Below are 23,212 nucleotides of genomic sequence, written 5' to 3' on the forward strand. Positions count from 1 at the left end.
TACTTGAGTATTGCTCATCAGTGTGGGATCCGTACCAGATCGGGTTGACGGGGGAGAAAGAGAAGATGCAAAGAAGAGTGGCGCGTTTCGTCACAGGGTTATTTGGTAACCGCGATAGCGTTACGGAGATGTTTAGCAAACTCAAGTGGCAGACTGCAAGAGAGGCGCTCTGCATTGCGGTGTATCTTGCTCGCCAGGTTTCAAGAGGGTGCATTTCTGGATGAGGTATTGAATATATTGCTTCCCCCTACTTATACCTCCCGAGGAGATCACGAATGTAAAATTAGAGAGATTCGAGCGCGCATGGAGGCTTTCAGACGTCGTTCTTCCCGCGAACCATATGCGACTGGAACAGAAAAGGGAGGTAATGACAGTGCCACGTGAAGTGCCCTCCGCCACACACCATTGGGTGGCTTGCGGAGTGTAAATGTAGATGTAGATGTACTTCGACTGTCATAAGTTATTTTGCTCCCCAAGTAGGAAAATTCATTGACGACTTTAAGCGTCTCATTTCCTAATCTAATACCCTCAGCATCACCCGATTTAATTCAATTACATTCCATTATCCTTGTTTTGCTTTTGTTGATGTTCATCTTATATCCTCCTTTCAAGACACTGTACATTCCGTTCAGCTGCTCCTCCAGGTCCTTTGCTGTCTCTGACAGAATTACAATGTCATCGGCAAACCTCAAAGTTTTTATTTCTTCTCCATGAATTTTAATTCCTACTTCTAATTTTTCATTTGTTGCCCTTACTGCTTGCTCAGTATACAGATTGAATAACATCGGGGATAGGCTACAACCTTGTCTCACTCCTTTCCCAAACACTACTTCTCTTTCATGCCCCTCGACTCTTATAACTGCCATCTGGTTTCTGTACAAGTCGTAAATAGCCTTTCGCTCCCTGTATTTTACCCCTGCCACCTTCAGAATTTGAAAGAGAGTATTCCAGTCACCATTGTCTAAAGCTTTCTCTAAGTCTACAAATGCTAGAACTGTAGGTTTGCCTTTCCTTAATCTATTTTCTAAGATAAGTCATAGGGTCAGTATTGCCGTATGTGTTCCAACATTTCTACGGAATCCAAACTGATCCTCCCCGAGGTCGGCTTCTACCAGTTTTTCCATTCGTCTGTAAAGAATTCGTGTTAGTATTTTGCAGCCTTGGCTTATTAAACTAATATTTTGGTAATTTTCACATCTGTCAACACCTGCTTTCTTTGGGATTGGAATTATTATATTCTTCTTGAAGTCTGAGGGTATTTCGCCTGTCTCATACATCTTGCTCACCATATGGTAGAGTTTTGTCACTGCTGGCTCTCCCAAGGCTATCAGTAGTTCTAATGGAATGTTGTCTACTCCCAAGGCCTTGTTTTGGTTTAGGTCTTTCAGTGCTCTGTCAAACTCTTCACGCAGTATCATATCTACATCCTCTTCCATTTCCAGAATATTGTCCTCAAGTACCTTGTACAGTCCCTCCATATACTCCTTCCACCTTTCTGCTTTCTCTTCTTTGCTTAGAACTGGGTTTCCATCTGAGCTCTTGATATTCATATAAGTGGTTCTCTTTCCTCCAAAGGTCTCTTTAATTTTCCTGTACGCAGTATGTATCTCACCCCAAGTGAGATATGCCTCTACATTCTTACATTTGCCTTCTAGCCATCTTTGCTTAGCCATTTTGTACTTCCTGTCAATGTCATTTTTGTACTCCTTTTCGCCTGCTTCATTTACTGCATTTTTATATTTTCTCCTTTCATCAATTAAATTCAATATATCTTCTGTTACCCAAGGATTTCTACTAGCCCTCATCTTTTTATCTACTTGATCCTCTGCTGCCTTCACTATTTCATCCCTCAAAGCTACCCATTCTTCTTCTACTCTATTTCTTTCCCCCATTCCTGTCAATTGTTCCCTAATGTTCTCCCTGAAACTCTCTACAACCTCTAGTTCTGTCAGTTCATCCAGATCCCATCTCCTTAAATTCCCACTTTTTTGCAGTTTCTTCAGTTTTAAGCTAGAGTTCATAACCAATAGATTGTGGTCAGAGTCCACATCTGCCCCTGGAAATGTCTTACAATTTAAAACCTGGTTCCTAAATCTCTGTCTTACCATTATATAATCTATCTGAAGCCTTTGAGTATCTCCAGGCCTCTTCCTTGTATACAACCTCCTTTTATGATTCTTGAACCAAGTAGTAATCATGACTAAATTGAATATACAGGGTGAGGCAGAAAAGACAGATGTTTATAGAACAGATAATATTCTGGCTCAGGTAGTAGGCATTGGAAGAATAATGCGGTCATGGTGTTTGGTAGCTCATGCCATTTAGTTCAGTCGAGGTCATGGAGCTGTGGACTGCACAACATCATATGTTTCCTTATGATAATTTTGTACATAACAATGATTCTATCATTGCAGTTCAGCACAAGTTTCATCGCCATTCCAATCTTGCAAGACACGATAGTGTTCCCACTCGTAACACGACCTTATGTTGGACTAAATCACTTTGTTTATGAGGAACAATGATGAATAGAAAACTGCCATGGGTTCCTCACTCAGTAAACACTGCAGAAAATGTTGAAAGAGTTCAGCAACCCATACACCATAAACCTGGTCAATCTGCTAGGAGACATTCTGTTGAACTGTGCCTCAGTAATCGATCAGTAAGGCAAATTTTGCTTATTGATCTAGGATTTCATCCCAACAAAATGGTCATGGTGCAAAAATTGATCCCTAGAGATTACGTACAGCAGCTAAATTTCGCTCAAGAAATGGACATCATTTTGTTTATGAGTGATGAAGCTCATTTTCATTTGAATGGCATGGCAAATCAGAAGACTGTCATTACTGGGTCAGTAAAAATCCAGAATTAGTGCTTGAGAGACCATTACATAGTCCCAATGTGACTGTTTGGTGTGCTGCAACTGGTGCAAATGTTACTGGTCCACACTTTTTCCAAGATGATAACGGGAACACTGTAACTGTAACATCAGACTGTTATAGACAGATGATCATTGAGTTCTTCCCACCTAAACCAAGAAGAAGACATAGTCCTATCTGGCAAGTTCGGTTTCAGCAAGCCGTCATTTCCCGGTTTGTTGACATTAGTTGGCCCCCTCATTCCCCAGACCTCTCCATGTGCACTACTTTTTGTGAGGTAACCTCAAGTCACATGTATAAGAGCATAAACCATGGACACTTGAAGAACTGAAGGAAGCAATTCGTGTGGAAGTTGTCCAAATTGATAGAGCAATGTTGGAGAGAGTGGAAGCCAATTTCCTAGAGCAGCTTGAGAAGTGCATTGCTGAAAATGGCTATCAGCTGGGAGATGTTAGTTTCAAGCATTAATTTTGTAAAATGGCAACATCATTTGAGTATTATTCCGTAAATAAAAAAATTTCTGAAGCACAAGTAATGACATTTTATGCCTCACCCTGTATTAATTTTACATATGCAAACTGAACTGTTTACATATATTTAAATGTTATAATTGACTATTTAACATTGTGAGGAATAAGATAAAACAAAGTAAAAAGTATTAGTAGTATCAGGAATCGAACCTGGGCCAACGAATTACGTCAGTGCTGTTAACCACTCGCCCATGGAGCCATTACTTCAGCCACTCCTAATAAACCCTCATATTCTCACTCCTAAATGACCCTCATACACTGCACTTGCACAATAAGTTACAAGCAATTTCAAAGAAAAATATGACCTGGTGCTGCGAGCAATATAGCACTCAGTGGTGGAAGGGATGATGTCACATCAGAGCAGTAGTAAACAGACAACTATGTCCCTTCGCCAAATTGATTGTAGCATTGCTGACCATCATTTCAGCACTCAATACTGGTTTCTACTTACTGCAGAGATAGTGCAATGGAACATGTTTCCATCCATTTTATTTGCATACCCATCTGGCATTCAAAGAGAAATGATGTAATTTTAGTGTCATTTTGACTAGCATTTGAAGAGAAATGGCATAATTTTAGTGTGATTTCTGGTTTGCATTTGAAGAGAAATGGCATAATTTTAGTGCAATATTTACATTGGGCTGTACAAGATTAGCACATGATAACCAGCCACCACTGGTCAGATGGAGTACAATGTAGATAGTGTTACACCTAACTCCTCTGTGCGGCTGTACATGTGTGTGGCTGCACTATAAGCTAAATCACTTTCATATTCATGCATGTACCATATTTTTTATTACATAATTCCCTCATTTTTTTCCTCAAAATTTTTTCCAAACACACTAGGGAGGGGATTACCCAAGTAGTAGAGTGGTGCTTCTAGGAATTCAGAAAGGAAGGGAAAGAATGTATTAGGTAGTAAAAGTTACATTACAGTAATTTGTAAAAAAAGATGTTCTTTCAAAGTTTCGTTCACACCAACATCTAAAGATTGAAGAATGGATGCTATTCCTCCATTGATGATGGCAGGATGGGGCTTCATCCATTTCATTGGTTGTCTCCCTAGACTTTCTCCAACAAATCCACCATCAAATCTGCTGTCATGTAGCCATTTTCCTTAACTCAAAAGTTAATTCCATGTAGGGTAGTCTCCTTTGATAATGCCTTCCATTTAAAGAGGACATATGGCGTAAGTTTATTGCCATCTGCTGTCATGTACAACATCAATGCGCATCTTAATTTCTGCGCTCCACTTATCTTCACAAGCACACTTTTTGAGCTAGTTGGAGCAACAGTGCTGTTTGCAGCATATCAAGAAACACTGGCATCTGGTCAAGGAGAACAAATAGTCATATTGCTGTCATACTTGTATTACGTAACGATGGAACTCTATTACCTTATCTGTATAGTCTCAGGGTAAGCACTGGTGCAAAGATGTCCTCCTTTGTAGACTGAGATTTGCTGTCTCATAAAACTAATCACCCAACCAATGCTTGCTTTAAAATCCTTTCTGTCTATCTCGCGAGCTTTGTTCTGAATCATTTCATAAGAGACAGCACAGCCAGCATTCTGAATTTAATTGACATAAGCAATTATACCAATATCAATTTCGGAATATTTTTGTTTTACGCCGATGGAAAGATTTGGAGCTTGCCTTTGCAGTCATGAGTTTATCTCTTTGTCTCCACCAATATTGTACTGAATGGAGAAATTTCTTCCTGCAGCTTTCACTCTGTCTGTATCAGTGTAAGATAACAGATGTAATTTAAATTTTGCCATGAATCAGAATCTTTCATTCAGAATCAATCTTTCGTTGCTGTTGTCCACATACAGTAGAATAGGCTTTCTTAATAATATCAGCTAATATCTTAATAGTATCAAGTTACAGTTGCACTTAAATTATTACAATTAACCTTTACAATTCACGTATAGGTTAACTACCTTATATACAGCTATAATTTTAAATATTACCATCAGTATTTTCCGTATCATAGAGCTCTTTCATACTGTATAATGGGTTTTTTGTCAGCCAGTCATACAATTTTGTTTTGAACTTTTTGAATGCAGGGATCAAGCAGTGAGAGGTAGCTTGTTAAAAGTTTTGAGGGCATTTACTTCATGCGAGTTTCCTGTTATGGCTAGTCTGTGCAATGGAATGTCAATGTTTGCCTTATTTCTGGTGTCACATTTGTGTCTCATTTCCCTTAAAACAAATTCCTTAATGCTGTTCCTGACAAAGAGCACAGACTCACAGATAAACAGATCCACAAGTGTTAGTAGCTTAAGCCTTGTTAAATGAGGGCAACAGTGCTGTTTAGAGCCAGCATTGCATAATATACAGACAACTTTTTTTTTATTTTTAAAATGTTGCTGATATGAGGAGAATGTCCGCATATGAGAAGACCATACGAGATGTGTGACTGAAAGAGCCCAAAATGTGCCACACAGAGATAGTTATTACTGACCATATCTCTCAGTTTCCATATGAGGTAGGACACTTGTGAGATCTTTTTACAGACGTGAATGATATGTTCTTCCCAACTGAGTTCGGCTTCAGTATGTGTTCCTAACATTTATTTTCTATCTCCTTAGTCAATCCTAGACAAGTTTATTGGCTGCAAACCAGTTCAGTGCGGAGTCAAGAGTTCCTTGAGAGATCTTATTAATGCTTGGGATGTCATGATGCAAAGAAAGTAAAGTTGTATAATCAGCACAGCAGATTACAGACTGTGATATACAATGGGGCAGGTCATTGACAGCCACAAAGGAAAAGAAGGGGCCAAGGACCCAAGCTCTGTGGTACACCTGTGTAAATTTCTACTAACAGGGAATGTCTATCACTAACTGAGACAAACTTTCTTCTGTTGGTCAGCTAGGAAGACAATACTGCCAACGTAGATTTCTATACACCATAACACTCCAATTTTGTTAGTAATATGTTTAAAAGGAATGCAGTCAAAAACTTTCCTTGAATCACATAATACAAGTGACACCATCGGCTTATTTTAAGACACAATTAAAGTTTGGTCAACAATTTCTAGAACAGCTGCAGAGGTATTTTTACCTGGCTGAAATCCATCCTGACTGTTGCATAAAAAAAGGGCATGTCGTTCAAAGTAATTACTCAACTGAATGTACATAAGTGATTCAAACTAGCTGATAGTTATGTGGAGTAGTTTATAATTCTTTTTGTATATGGGGACAACTCTTAACTCCATACTCTAAACATTTATTAAAAATAAAACTGTTCTTTTTAACAACATAATTGGATGTCCAGTAGCAAGTCCATACTTTTGGAATTGGACAATTCGGAAACAGTTTCACAGACCTCATAAGGCGTGATTTTGTCCCAATGAAATAAAGATCCTTCAGGCAGCAGGGGATCGAGTACATCCCTTGCAGAAGAATCTGATCTCATGGATCAAGCAGAGTTTGACATAACTGGCTGAATAGAATTATCTTGTCTGATAACCACCCTGCACTTATTTGGGGCACCTGCTATGTACCTTTCACAAGCTGCTTTTTTGGCCTGTCCGAGCTTGGCTTTGCAATGCTTTTTACTCCTGCGGTATTCGTTGTAGACCCTACTCCTCTCCTCCTCCCCTTGATTATCCTCATTTTTTCGATAAAGTACAGGCGTGTTTTCTCTAATTTCTGCCAATTTTTTTGTATACCATTTGATTTTTTGTTTTACATTTAGGTCTACCAGGGGAACTAATTTTTATTAACCTGGCAGAGGTCATGCTCCTCGTGGTAACGGAAGCAGTGGCACTGGGCCTCACAGACCCGAGAGTCACTTTAGCTGTTTAATGTTGTATATTTAGTTCTCCTAAGTCATGTCATATGTTTACCATCATTATAAAATACAATAAAATGAAACTCAATAGAATAATATGGATAATATGTGTATTTACAAATTTATTTTATAAAGAAATGTTGTAGGAAATATATACTAATAAACAATGTTTATAAATGAGAAACAAATTTTAATAGTAGGCTTTATGTTTGAACAATATTTACTTATTATTTACTTCTAAGTAGTAATTATAACAATATTTACAAATGAAGATGGAATGGTCCTTTATGCAAATGTACTTTTGGCATTTCATACATTGGTAGTTAGTTTCCCTATCAGTATTACTCAAAGAATCGTCACATCTTTTCCTTCCTTGGTTCGATGTCTTAGAACTGGTTCCACTCAATGGTTGTGGACACAATATTTGAAATAAATTGTCAATCGATGATCTCAGTTTCCTGGGAAGATTTTCCATGTATTTCTCCCATTTCACTTGCTCAGCAACAAGACCAAAGACAATTTCTTTCATAAAGGTACGCCTTTTCTTCGAAAGAGTACCTTTTTGCAAACTGTACACTCCATTTCATTAATTCCACTAACACTCAGCAATGAATAGAAAACGGTCATTGGCCAATGTCGTGTGTTTCTGGCCACATTCACAGAACTGCATATCCTATCCACTGTGTTAACCCCAGATTTGGTGGCATTGTAAAAAGAAATTTTTTCCGGCCTGTTGGTGACTGTTTCACTTTCAATCACAGCATCAAGATGCATACTAGATACGAGGATAACATTTTTTTTGCCTGATATGCAATAAAAGTTTTTGTGCCATCAAACAAGAATTGGGTGCAATACAAATTTCACTTATTTGCAATTCTAGGTGGTAATTCTTTGTTATTTTTTCTTGCCGTCCCAACCACTGTCAACCTTTTATTCAACAATTCTTCAGCCAGTGCAAAGCTGCTGAACCAGTTGTCCATAGTAATATTTCTGCCAGTACTGTGTATAGGCTTCGTAAGACGCATCACCACTTCATATGGAGACATGCCAGTCGAGAAGGGTCCAGGCGGCTGTCTTCCAGGATAAATGTCCAAATTGCGAGTATAAAAGGTCCGTGCATCGGTAAGAGCAAACATCTTTACACCATATCTGGTGGGTTTCGAAGGTATATATTGCTTGAAAGGGCATCTTCCTCTGAAAGCCTCAAGCTTTTCGTCAATTATAGCATATTCCCCAATAGTATAACACTTTTGGAAATTACCAGCTATTTATTCAAAAAGTTCTCTAATTGGAGCTAGTTTATAACCTTTTTCTCTCTCTTTACAAGTTCGTTTATCATCGAATTGTAAATGTTGTAATAAAAATCTAAACCTCTGCATGCTCATCACTGCTCTGGCAAATTCCTCACCGGTTGTATCATTAGCCCATATATCCTCGAGGTTTGTACGATTCAGTTTTTTCAAACCAAGCATATATATTACGCCCACAAATGCCCTCAATTCTACAGCATCTGTATCCTTCACATCCCTTTCTCGAGAAAAATTATCTTTCTTTGTGCTAATTTGGAAGTTTGTACGCTGAACTATAGTATTTATTATGTCAGCCTCAAAGAAAAGTCCCCAACAGGCTAAAGGGGTCGTAGCATGTTGTGCTTGTCTTTTCACACCATGTAAATGTGTAATAATGTTCCTTTCCAGGATTCTCCTATTTCCAGGCAGAATTTTCTTGGTCCATGTACTTTCACCATTATGACCAAGAAGAATGTCGCCAATGTCATCCTCCTCCAAGGAATTATCTTGTTCAGTGTAAGATGTTTCCTCCCTCGATTCTAAATAGTCATCGCTTGCCACACCTTCCGAATCCTCATCTTTAAATTCATTTTTACCCTCGAAGTTAGGGGTATTGCGTAAGCCCAGCTGAGGAAGATCATCGAGGAGCATCATGTGAATTTGTCATACACTATCATCATCCTCAGGCAGAAATATAAATCGTTCTCCCTCCATACCTAAAAAGGCAAAAGAAAAATATGTTGACATCTCCATGCACAAACAAAAGAGTTGTGAGAAAAGTAACAAGACTAGTCGCGTGGGTCTGCCAGACCCCTGAGCCTCAAAGGCCTATTTAGGAATCCTACTATGCAATAAATGCATTACATAATGTTATACTCAGAAGGAAAAATAAATAAAACTTACTGTGACAAGGAAGGTCAGGGGAACCCGCAGATGAAAACTCAACAAAGATAAGTGCACCTAAGACAGCAGGGTGAGAACTACAGTCGTGCTGAGCTTTCCGCTTGCACAGGACGAGTGAAGGGAAAGGCCCATCGGACGTCAGGTCACTACCTCCACACCGGCTATTTCCTGTAGAGTATGTCTGGAATTGTCAGTTCTGTAAGACCCGTGTGACCACCGTGGGGTGAATGAGGAACATGAATACCATAAGTCTCCGCATTTTTTAAAAAGGTCATCAAAACCATTTTCAACTCCAGCTTTTCCTGTTTGACACCCATAGGTAGAGTCTCAATCTGTGTTCTTTAACTTGTCAATAAACAACGTAATGTGCTCCTCTCTCTGACCTCTCACCCATGCCACATTACATTTATTGTAATTAAGTTGGATGCTTGTGATAAACTGTTAAAAGTGAAGGATCATGATCTGCAAATACTCCATCAGCCAGGCTCGTCACGTATTCCTCTCTATGCAAATTAATAATAATATTGTCTAGACATGTATAATCATGAGTAGGAGACATGTTTGTGCTAAGCAGGTTTAAGAATCTTAAGCTACGGTTTTTAATAGTGTTCTAGAGTAATGTTGCTTTGAGTCCCCCATTTCAATAATAAAATTGTTTTAAGTTTAAGAAGTTTTGTAGCCATTAACTCAAGACTGTCCAAAAAATACCTTTATATCTCCACTTGGAGACCTATACAGGCTAACAAATGTTACATTTCTTCAGTTTATCTTGTACAACTAAATTCAGCATTTATTTCTGAAAAAAGTGGTGTCACATCTAGTTTTGAAAATTTTAGCCCATTCTTGGCATAAATCCCAACACTACAATTTTTCCTCTTTCCCCCACACAGTATGTCAGCTACTACATATCCTTGAGGGACGAAACTGTCAATTTCATTTTCTGTTAGCCAATGTCCTGCCACACATCACATCTACATTCTTAATGCTACAAATACGTTCCAATTCTAATAGTTTATATCTTGTACACCAGATATTCACCCACAGCACCGTAAACATTTGATCACTGTTTTCATTCTCATTCATAATTACATGATATGTCCGAATTATAAGCATTGTGGCTGTCTATGTTGTTACTGCAGAAAAAAAAAGCATCTTCTTCATCACTCTTGATAGAAGTCATTACTTAAGTTAAATCACTTTTGTCTTTCAACAGTATAATTTGATCAGAGTGTTTCACTGTGTTTGTTTTCATATGTATTACTTCCACGACCTTACTGCTAACAAACACCTTTCCCAGTCTTTTGATGTGAAAGCCATGAGTTTGGAATTGTTTCCTTTTGTGCTTATGTCTACGCATGTTGCATTTTTAAAGTCCCTGCATAGATTCTGCATTGCTTTATTCGCTTTTTCCACTTCCTTATTCACACAGGACCAATTGCGTAGGTAACGGTGATGTGGTATTGAAAACACGATCTTATTCGTATTTCTAAATTGCTGCTGCCTCCATTTAAGGGTAGGCACAAGCTTTTACCTCATTTTTTGCTACGTCATTAGTACCCGCAAGAAAGACCGAAAAATCAATACTATTTATCCCTGAGATATTTTCGTGCCAAACTGTAGTTGCTGCCTTGAGATGTGCTCCTTGTTTTACCATGCTGTTGATCTCTTGTTTACATATAATTTGCAATTCAGAGGCTATTCCTTGCCCTTGACTATGAGCGTAATGTCAGTTTCATATGTAGGCCTACATTTTGCGGGAAGGTTAGTGTTATTTTGCCTGTAGCTACAGGTACCCGTCTTGTCTTGAGTTACATTTTCCATGTTGTTTTTTGTGCCAGCAAGAGATGACAACACCATAGCAGAACTTCTCAGAGTCGGCAGATGTATAATGTTCACATTCCCGCCATGTTGGCTGTTTTTCCGGGGCAGAATATGCTCCTGTCTCATCTTGTTAATGCCTCTTCGATCTTGTCACATGGTAATACATTGTTCACAGCCTTTGCACAGTCCATATTAGAAAATATTTGTGAGACCGGTTGTCATTCACTAAATTTCCTGATACTACACAGTCTTCTGTGGTTTTCACTTCATGTCTGCTGTTTTTATACGACGTTTTAGCCCACTTTTCGGAGTTGCTTGAATCAACTTGAGGAAGATTTGCCAAGTTTTTGCTTCGACAGCGACTACAAGTTTTTCCTTCTGAAGTTTTGAGATACACGTTCTTAACTCACCAATAACTAATTGCAGACTTGAAATATGTTCTTTAAGCTTCATGATTTTGTCTTTACACTTTGTACACTTTTGCTTTTTCATTGCCCACCCAATTTACAATTTTTCATGATGACACTTATGTACTTTCACTCTGGCTGCCGTCTTAGACACCAAGTAGTTTGCACATTTCGACATTATGACGACTTGTTACAAAATAACCTAGAAATACACCAGCAACTTCACTTTTCAAATTTATGATATGTTGTGACAATGGAGATATTTTTATGCGAAGTATCACTGTGTCCATTGTTGTCCACTGTCAAGTCATTTGATGGCCGTTTCAGTAAGAACGAACCAGGAGAGGGAATTATGCGTGATATTAATCAAATAAATTTTTTATGATGAAAAATCATAGGGGAGGGGAATATACGAGGGGGGAGCTTATGCAATAAAATACAGTAATACACTTCACACCAATCAGATGTTTGTTCCACGCTGTCTTCACGGTGTTGCAATTCTAACATTCAGTGTAGTTAACGACTGATTGTAGAAAATGTAGCACTACTTGTTATATCAAGCTGCAGCCATGCGTTTAATATATGGCACAGGAGTGTAGTCCCCAGAAAGGTGAATGAATGAACATAAAAAAAATTCACACAAGATCATTCTAATTGGGGAAAACTCAACACAGTGTATAGACACTTCTGATAAACTGGGTCGTGCTGCTTCCAGAAAGCTGGCCAACGTTCTCAAGAACGAATTGTGCACATAGTAGAATTTGAGGAGGATGGTGTCACATTGTACGGGGAAGGAGTTACCAATTTGCTTATGAAATGCCTACGTCAAAGAACAAGGAGCAGTGAGTACAGTATTGAGGAAGACCAATTTACACTCTACCATGAACAAAAAGTAGAATTAATGGCATCAGATGATTTTGAAGTAAAAATTAAATTCTGCCTTTGGATTACATTGTAATGTACATACTGAGACTACCAGTGATCATGAGCTTAAGTTTTGCTATGAAGTGAATTTGTTTACGGCAATTAAAAACTAAATAACCAGTTCTGACCATTAGTACTATATCTTCAGACACTCAATTTGGGATTCTCCACTATCAATATAATTTTGATCTTAAAGGTTTACAACATCCTGTAATCTTTAAATATGGATGCCAATAAAAGTTTCACAATCTTTCAAAGCTAATCATTCATCTCCTTCATATTCTAGAATAAATAAAGTGAGGCACAATTGAAGCCATGAGGGCAAATCATTGTTCATGTCTGGATAAATCAATCAGTAAAATCCTGCAGCTGAGAATGTTGTACATGTAAGTTAAAATTATATTTATGTTACAAATCAGATTAATTCTCCCCACATATTAGAAACTCATTTTCAGTATTGATTTGTGTTCAGTTACAAAAATTGACTTGTCTTTGGAGGAAACCCACAATCACCTGTTGCAAAATAGATTTTGTTATTCATCTAGATTGCACTAATTTTTAAAAATGACCAGTTTTGGTTCAAAGTGAGCCATCCCATGATCTGATTGTATCAGTTAACCCTTAAATGCATGCATTTTTTATTTTTTATTGAAAAAATTCCCACTGTTGCGTTCAGGTGTGTTAAATGCCAGAAAAATAGTTTAAAAAATTTATTGCAAAATTTGAGCCTCTTAGATACAAATTAATGGCTTGTAGCTGATCAGCTACAAAATGCATTTATCAGTTAACTGACATACCATAGTGACAACTTTATATCAACTAGTGCTTGGGAATTCTGCTAAATTGCAAAAGTGGACATTGTCCATACACACTCACAGAGACTTATTCACTGACATTAAGTAAGGAAAAATAATAATAATAATAATAATAATAAAATAAAATAAAAATTACATAAACTTCAGTAGGTTACAAAAGCAACACAAAAATTTGTTTAAATGTAGCACAGAATTAATTTAAAAATTTTCATCTTAATTTGGAATGTGCAATAGTCCTATTTCATATGATAATCCTTCAAGCAATTTTTATTTTTGTGGAAGCATAATGATACTACACACTTTTCACAATAAACCTATGTGAATCCATTACATCCAGGAAATTTATATCTCTGCTTATTTCCAAGGGAGATGGAAAATGATACACTTGGTCCAGTCTTACATCCTTTGGTGAGCACTTGGTCCTCTACTCTTCTTTGCTTGGATTTGTTGTTCCATTTCATTGCCTGGTCTCCCACATTTTGGTGTTGTGGTCTCAGCATAGCATAAACATACAGTAACATCCATGCACAATTTTCTTAGTTTTATGGTCTTTAGATTCTCTTTAAACTCTGCTACTCTTTTGTACAGAATCCATGCATTTACTATGTCCATATCTAACAGATGATAGAATATTCTAAGATACCACTTCTGAGATCTCATAAGAATTTTATGTCTGCCCACAATACTGTCTAATAAATCTACACCTCCCATATGTTTGTTGTACAGCTTTGTCAATTGAGGACATGGCACTGTTGTTCTTGTTTTCATTTTCCTATTATACCTTCTAACTTCCCCCACAGGTTCCTTTCCAGCAAGAGTAGAAAGAAGCATAACAGTTTTGTTGTCTTTCCAAACAACATTGGAGACTTCAATTCCTTCAACAGTTGCCACACATTCAATACACGTACCTCTTTCCAGTTTTTACAAATCATCTTTTGGAAGCTTGCAATCTGTCACTTGGTTTCTTCTCACAGTTGCTAAACAATAAATGCCGTGTTTATGTAAGCAAACTAAAAGTGGTAATGGTGTGTAGTAATTGTCACAATAAAGTTTATGGTTTACATTTCTTTACAGTTCTCTGCTAAGGCGAACAACAGTATTTACACTGGCTTTTAAATCCTCCTCCCCAGGTAATCTTTCGTTAGGGGAGTTTTCATCACTAGTGAAAATCTCAAAATCATATGTGAATGCTTAGATTTCACTAATTATAAATAGCTTGTACCCATATTTATGTGACTTATTTGGCATATATTGTTAGAGATAACTCCACGCTTTTGTGGAGCACATTTTCTCATTGACAGACACACATTCTTCAATAGGAACTGTTTGGAATCGAGATCTCAGCAGTTCAATTATATGCCTCAGTTTCAAAAGTCTATCATCGCTATTTTCTCCTATAGGCAACATGTTACCGTTGTCGCTGAAATGAAGAGTTTGTCTGATAAGTTCAAACTTACCAACTGACATTGTACTGCTAATCAGTTTATGACCAATGACAGTATCCCAATAATCTCTTGTGTTGGGCCCATGTACAACAGACATACAATACAGATACCAACAAAATTTCTCATTTCATCACAGGATATATCTAATGGTTTATTGGTAATTTTTCTGAACACTGTACCTGTGCGATTTCTCAATAATTATTTCAAAAAATTCTGATGGGAATATGTGGGTAAAAAAAACTGATAAGGAGTATCTAAGTTCATTATTTCAGCTGGTAACTCTGTGGTTCTGTGAAATTTTGTCTGGCTTTCAGATATAACTTAATGTTTCTCTTTCCAAACAACATTTCTGCATTTCTTTGGCGCACTCATATGTGTGAATGTGGATTTATTGTTAGTATATGCAGATTCCTGACTATTTCTTTCACTATATGGTGATATTACCAATGCACTATTTCCGGAAGAAGTAGGTAGCACTGTCCCAGGAGTAGATTGTAATCTTTGTGAAGACTGCACTGTTACCACACTTCATCTTTCATTATTACTGCTGTTGCCAGAATCTTCATATTTGTGCGTAAAGTAAATTGGGTCTTGTGAAGAGTCATCAGATGATGAGTCCAGACAATCTTCACTGCATAAAGGGATCTCCATCCACTCCAAGATATCTTTCTCCTGATCTCTTCTTGTCATGTTTTGAAATACAGTGTAGATGCACATTGTAGCTGATTAGCTACAAACAGTATTTCACAATTTTTTACACTTTATATGTTAAAATATAAACATATTATGATTTAAATAGTTTCCACATACTTTACTAATGTCCAAAAAAATTTTTAAACCCAGTAATCGGCATACAAACATACTTTCTGCACTTCTGTTTTCACAAACGGAACGTGCCATTCAGCAGTGATGCAGCTGTACGAGATATCCATTCTAGCAGCCTTGAGGTAGCACTTTATGTGTCAGTGACACTTTAGGAGTCAACATATGCCCTCTTTTAGTGGACTGAGATCAAATACTACATAATTCCCCACTCTGATCTGATTGCTACTAGGACTGTCTTATAAATTAGTGGAATCCACAGAGTCCTTGTAAGAGGGGTGGCAATGCTAACTGATATTCAACTCTGAACTTGGGGGGACAAATACTGAACTTGATAATAGGGCTGAACAAGCTGTGGTTATTGCCATTTAGCTCCGATTAAGCAACATATGTAAGTTGCAGAATGTTACAGATTTGGTTTACCTCTCACTTGATCAATAGAACACACAACTAGCTAAGTGTCGCATATCTAAAAGCAATTTCTTTACGTATTTATCAGATGTTAGCTATGTGTGGTTTCAATATGATAATTTGAAGAGCAAGCTTCCTACCAATAGGTGTGCCTCATAAAACAAAAGAAAAGAGGGAGAAGGGGGTATGTTGTTGTTGTTGTTGTTGTTGTTGTTGTTGTTGTTGTTGTGGTCTTCAGTCCTGAGCCTGGTTTGATGCAGCTCTCCATGCTACTCTATCCTGTGCAAGCTTCTTCATCTCCCAGTACCTACTGCAACCTACATCCTGCTGAATCTGCTTATTGTATTCATCTCTTGGTCTCCCTCTATGATTTATACCCTCCACGCTGCCCTCCAGTACTACATTGGTGATCCCTTGATGCCTCAGAACATGTCCTACCAACCAATCCCTTCTTCTAGTCAAGTTGTGCCACAAACTTCTCTTCTCCCAAATCCTATACAATACCTCCTCATTAGTTGTGTGATCTACACATCTAATCTTCAGCATTCTTCTGTAGCACCACATTTCGAAAGCTTCTATTCTCTTCTTGTCCAAACTATTTATCGTCCATGTTTCACTTCCATACATGGCTACACTCCATACAAATACTTTCAGAAATGACTTCCTGACACTTAAATCTATACTCGATGTTAACAAATTTCTCTTCTTCAGAAATGCTATCCCTGCCATTGCTAGTCTACATTTTATATCCCCTCTACTTCAACCATCATCAGTTATTTTGCTTCCCAAATAACAAAACTCCTTTACTACTTTAAGTGTCTCATTTCCTAATCTAATTCCTCAGCATCACCCGACTTAATTCGACTACATACCATTATCCTTATTTGGGTTTTGTTGATGTTCATCTTATATCTTCCTTTCAAGACACAATCCATTCCATTCAACTGCTCTTCCAAGTCCTTTGCTGTCTCTGACAGAATTACAATGTCATCGGCGAACCTCAAAGTTTTTATTTCTTCTCCATGGATTTTAATACCTACTCTGAATTTTTCTTTTGTTTCCTTCACTGCTTGCTCAATATACAGATTGAATAACATTGGGGAGAGGCTACAAACCTGTCTCACTCCCTTCCCAACCACTCCTTCCCTTTCATGTCCCTCGGCCCTTATAACTGCCATCTGGTTTCTGTACAAATTGTAAATAGCCTTTCGCTCCCTGTATTTTACTCCTGCCACCTTCAGAATTTGAAAGAGAGTATTCCAGTCAACATTGTCAAAAGCTTTCTCTTAGTCTGCAAATGCTAGAAAGGTTTGTTTGCCTTTCCTTAATCTAGCTTCTAAGATAAGTCGTACGGTCAGTATTGCCTCGTGTTCCGATATTTCTGCAGAATTCAAACTGATCTTCCCCAAGGTCGGCTTCTAGTTTTTCCATTCGTCTGCAAAGAATTCACATTAGTATTTTGCAGCCGTAACTTATTAAACTGATCGGTAATTTTCACATCTGTCAACACCTGCTTTCTTTGGGAATTGTTATATTCTTCTTGAAGTCTGAGGGTATTTCGCCTGTCTCATACAACTTGCTCACCAGATGGTAGAGTTTTGTCAGGACTGGCTCTCCCAAGGCTGTCAGTAGTTCTAATGGAATGTTGTCTACTCCCGGGGCCTTGTCAAACTCTATACGCAGTATCATATCTCCCTTTTCATCTTCATCTACATCCTCTTCCGTTTCCATAATATTGTCCTCAAGTACATCGCCCTTGTATAGACCCTCTATATACTCCTTCCACCTTTCTGCTTTCCCTCCTTTGCTTAGAACTTGGTTTCCATCTGAGCTCTTGATATTATTACAAATGGTTCTCTTTAATTTTCCTGTATCTATCTTACCCTAGTGAGATAAACCTCTATATCCTTACATTTGTCCTCTAGCCATCCCATCCCATTTTGCACTTCCTGTCGATCTCATTTTTGAGACGTTTGTATTCCTTTTTGCCTGCTTCATTTACTGCATTTTTATATTTTCTCCTTTCATCAATTAAATTCAATATTTCTTCTGTTACCCAAGGATTTCTACTAACCCTCGTCTTTTTACCTACTTGATCCTCTGCTGCCATCACTACTTCATCCCTCAAAGTTACCCATTCTTCTTCTACTGTATTTCTTTCCCCCATTCCCGTCAATTGTTTTCTTAGTTTATCCAGGTCCCATCTCCTTACATTCCCACCTTTCTGCAGTTTCTTCAGTTTTAATCTACAGTTCATAACCAATAGATTGTGGTCAGAGTCCACATCTGCCCCTGGAAATGTCTTACAATTTAAATCCTGGTTCCTAAATCTCTGTCTTACCTTTATATAATCTATCTGAAACCTGTCAGTATCTCCAGGCTTCTTCCATGTATACAACCTTCTTTCATGATTCTTAAACCAAGTGTTAGCTATGATTAAGTTGTGCTCTGTGCAAAATTCTACAAGGCGGCTTCCTCTTTCATTTCTTATTCCCAATCCATATTCACCTACTACGTTTCCTTCTCTCCCTTTTCCTACTGCCGAATTCCAATCACCCATGACTATTAAATTTTCGTCTCCCTTCACTATCTGAATAATTTCTTTTATTTCATCACACATTTCTTCAATTTCTTCGTCATCTGCAGAACTAGTAGGCATATAAACTTGTACTACTGTAGTGGGTGTGGGCTTCGTGTCTGTCTTGGCGACAATAATGCATTCACTATGCTGTTTGTAGTAGCTTACACGCACTCCTATTTTTTTATTCATTATTAAACCGACTCCTGCATTACCCCTATTTGATTTTGTATTTATAACCCTGTATTCGCCTGACCAAAAGTCTTGTTCCTCCTGCCACCGAACTTCACTAATTCCCACTATATCTAACTTTAACCTATCCATTTCCCTTTTTAAATTTTCTAACCTACCTGTTCGATTAAGGGATCTGACATTCCACACTCCGATCCATAGAATGCCAGTTTTCTTTCTCCTGATAACGACATCCTTTTGAGTAGTTCCCACCTGGAGATCCGAATGGGGGACTATTTTACCTCCGGAATATTTTACCCAAGAGGACGCCATCATCATTTAACCATACAATAAAGCTGCATGCCCTCTGGAAAAATTACGGGTGTAGTTTCCCCTTGCTTTTAGCCATTCGCAGTACCAGCACAGCAAGGCCGTTTTGGTTAGTGTTACAAGGCCAGATCAATCAATCATCCAGACCGTTGCCCCTGCAACTACTGAAAAGGCTGCTGCCCCTCTTCAGGAACCACACATTTGTCTGGCCTCTCAACAGATACCCCTCCGTTGTGGTTGCACCTACAGTAGGGCTATCTGTATCACTGAGGCACGCAAGCCTCCCCACCAACGGCAAGGTCCATGGTTCATGTATTAATCCAACTTTACATAATGTGGAGGCACTCATGTAAGAAAAATTCTGATTTATTGTGTATTGCAACTAGAAATAAAACACGATACCTGTTTCAACGAAGCCTGCTATGCACGTATACATTCCAGGTGGGTGTGAATGTTGACGTACTAGTAAAATTTTGCTGTTGTTGTAAGTTCTGACCAAAGTTATTCCAACAGGATTTACTGCTGGATAGTGAGATTTATGGCACGAAACACATTTCTTCTGTGTCCTTGCAGGTGCAGGAATCAGTTCCTGACCACAAGAACTGCAAAAATTAAACTCTTCATTCCATTTTAGGAGAGCTAAAGCCTGCAACAGTTTCACAACCAAACAAAAAATATATGATTGCACAATATAAATCACTTAGTACAATCAGGTTAACTGCTACTTTTAATCTATGCATCTAAGAAAACCTCCATAAATGTTGGTTTCCTTATGTTGAGGTTATCTAAGAAACGCAAGAAAATTTGTAATTATATGCAGCCTGTAATTCTTTTGAACATTATAGCAAGAACTAGTCCTTTCACTGTTTGTAACATATCTTATCACTATGTCAATAAAATAAAAAAATCATCCTGGCATTTGCCTTATGTGATTTGGAGAAATTAAGGAAAGCTTAATTCTGGATGGACAGATGAGTTTATGAAACCCACTCCTCAGAAATGTGAACTCTTTGCCTAATTACTCCACCACAATACTTAATGATAATATTTCGGGATAAGTTAACTGCTCGATTGTGCACAAAGGTACCCCGTAATGAAGTAACAATTGGATTTATACAAGTACAACTTGAAGGCATTTTGTAGCAACTAAGAGTATTAATTAAAGTTATTCTCTGATAAAATATTTATTCAGCAATTCATAAGTTTGAGAACAACAGCAGATACAATATTAATAGGAAAAATGTTGCATTCTAATGTAGCAGTTGTCTAGTGTGAAATGAATAGTCACCAATGTTAGCTAAACAATGTCAGTACTGCTGTAGCAGTCTTTTGTTAACACCATTGCCCCCACATGACAAAGGGTAAAAGTCAAGAACTGTAGGGCTTTCAAAACATTTAAATAGCTGATACATTATTGACAGAGCATTCCCTATCATCATGCATTACATTACTCATGCAATCCCTACACAAATTCTCAATATGCATTGGATCTTTAACACCCCCCCCCCCCCCCTTTCTACATCTGTCTACCTTGACAGCTCATGGCTCAATGCCTTAACAACACAGTGGTGCTACCTCAGAGTGGGGGGAGGCAGTGACCCAAATTTTTCACATAACTTGATATATTTCATCATACTAACATTAACTGAAATTACTTTGGCTAGTAAGGAAGTGAAATAAATTTGTTTGAAAGCAGGTAAATGTTTTCGTCACTTCTGAAAATCTTCAATATCACACAGAGAAGCTGAACGTAAGTACTCTGTAACTATTGTACAAATGACACATTCCATATCAAAATATTTATTGTGAATATGGTTTGCCGAATATGTAGCTAATTACAATTACAATTACTTAAAAGGCATTCCTTTCCATATAGGTTATATTTCAAAACTTCTTTGCTTTGATATTGCATTATTTAGATATTAAAACACATTTCTCATTTTTATGCCCCCAATAGCTCTGATACATGTGTTGGGACCTTCGGAATTTGTGTGAAAACAGTTCAAAGTTATTGACATACACTGTTTTCATTCCACACAATCTTAGTGAGTCTTTTCTGCTATCTCAGCCAAAGCACCTGAGCAAGTGTATTTGAAAGGGAGACTATATTCATTTCAGTCCAGTATCATCACCATCAGCTTGCCTTTATCCTGATGTGTGTCTCCACATATGCACATGCCATACTCCATCCCATTAATGCAAGCACTATTTAATGATCCTTTATCCTATATATCCTGTGATTCACTCTGTTTTCTTCCACACACATTTGCTTCACTTGATTTTGATTTATTAGCTATATTTTCTGAGGATCATAAAAGCAATGATTACGGTACTACCCTTACATATCATAAAAACTCTAAAATGTGGTACATCATTAACTCCATATAGCATCTTATACAGTACACGCTAGCTATTTACAGTCACTTTTATTGCACGAGGAAACCCACAGAATTTTTCCCAAAGAACATTGAAAGTTGTGAAACTTAGTTTAATGAAAGACAGACTGGAGTTTGGAGAGCTAAACTTGTGATTGAAGCAGTTGTATTAGAGCAAGAAGGAAGCTTCTTTGCCTTATGGGTATTGATATCAACAAAATTTGATTTTTGTTACTTTTGTATCTGCACAGGCAAGACAACGCCGCAAAATCATTACTGTTTGAATTAATGTATCTGCACTAGCTGACAGTGGCTTGACTATAAAGATGAGGAGCTAAACCTTGGAAGAGGGAATGAAACTCGACATGTGAGTCAATCTTCAGAGGAACATAAAGAGTCCAAACACTGCATAGAAGTGAGTAAATACCAGTGTGGGTGATTGAACAACTCGGTACATGGAAACAGAACCAGGTGAACGCCAGGTCTGAAGTAGAAGAAGTCAGCATAAAAACTAATTGGCGCAGCCTATCATTGCTGTCAATAAACACCAGGGACAGTCATACAGCCCATAAAATGCTTCACATGCATCATCCATGAGAGCATGCTTCACTAATCTGCCATGAGATCCACCCAGCTCATACGCATCTATATCAACATCCCCTGGTGGAGATATTAAATCCCTCCCCCCAGAAAAGGCCATTTAGGGCACAAATGTTCAAATCTGTGCTATGACCTCCGTTACAAAAGTGCAGATCTATGCCTGAAGTAGGCAATGCCAAAGCAGCTGATGCCTCCAGTGTGGTAGAAGATTGTGGAGGCTGGTATAATGGCTAGTTTGCCTGCATTAGCTGGGGCAAGGACTCATCCATGACTGAGTGGGGAAAGGACAGCACCAGTTCCAATTACGTGGGCTCCGCAGCAGAGGTTGCAGGAGCAATTGTAGGCAGCATCCTACTCCACATGTGAATGTAAGACAGTGGGGCCAGCAGCAAGTGAACATGCTACCACAATTGGGAACATCCTACCAGAAAAATGCCTCAACCATCCCTTTCACATGGCAGACAGAGAAAACAGTTTTGCAGGTCCAACAGATTGGGGGTGCAACTGACTGGAATGACAGATCAGCTGCTTGTGACTGGCATCCACTACAAACAAATGCCAGCCTTTGTGGATCACCACTACCACATCCAGCAACCACACCTGCTGCCGGCTTAAACAGCAGCCCCATGATGAAAGTGCGGTGGGCTTCAATGGCCTGAGGCATGCAGCTTAGGTGTACAAATCTGACAGACTCATAGCTGACACTCCAGCAAATGCTCTGCCAGACTGCACCTGTCAACCAGTATTGCTCGGTATGTGGTGAAAAAACTAAACAGTGTACTGTCGTGGGACAAAGCAGACACAGACTTCTTCATTTTGGTGTTGAAAGTTTGTATGCAGTGTTCCAACCAGAACTTAGAAGTCAGATGAAACAGGACGGCTGTCATATGTTGGCTACTGTTGCAAATACTAAAAACTTCAAACTCCCTTGAGACAAATTTCTGGCCATTATCAGATACAAGGGTCTGGGGGATTGGAACCCTCGATAGCAGCTGTCGGACATTGTGGAAGACAGTTTGGCAATGTAAGGGAAATTGGGCAATGACAACACATCCACTGCCAACAACCACATGGTTTCCAAAAAGGGGTCTGCAAATGTGGCACGTACCCTGTCTAAGG

General features: G+C 38.3%; 1 protein-coding gene across 1 annotated transcript in view; it reads right to left on the reverse strand.

Annotated features, from left to right (window-relative positions):
* LOC126184560 (NAD(P)H pyrophosphatase NUDT13, mitochondrial-like) overlaps positions 1–23,212 on the reverse strand; it is a 67,897-nt gene that overhangs the window by 11,781 nt on the left and 32,904 nt on the right. The window contains exon 3 of the mRNA XM_049926990.1: positions 19,521–19,764. Coding sequence (XP_049782947.1) covers positions 19,521–19,764 — 244 coding nt within the window. The remainder of the gene's footprint in view (positions 1–19,520; positions 19,765–23,212) is intronic.

The sequence above is a fragment of the Schistocerca cancellata genome, chromosome 1 (assembly GCF_023864275.1).
Source record: "Schistocerca cancellata isolate TAMUIC-IGC-003103 chromosome 1, iqSchCanc2.1, whole genome shotgun sequence".
NCBI lineage: Eukaryota > Metazoa > Arthropoda > Insecta > Orthoptera > Acrididae > Schistocerca > Schistocerca cancellata.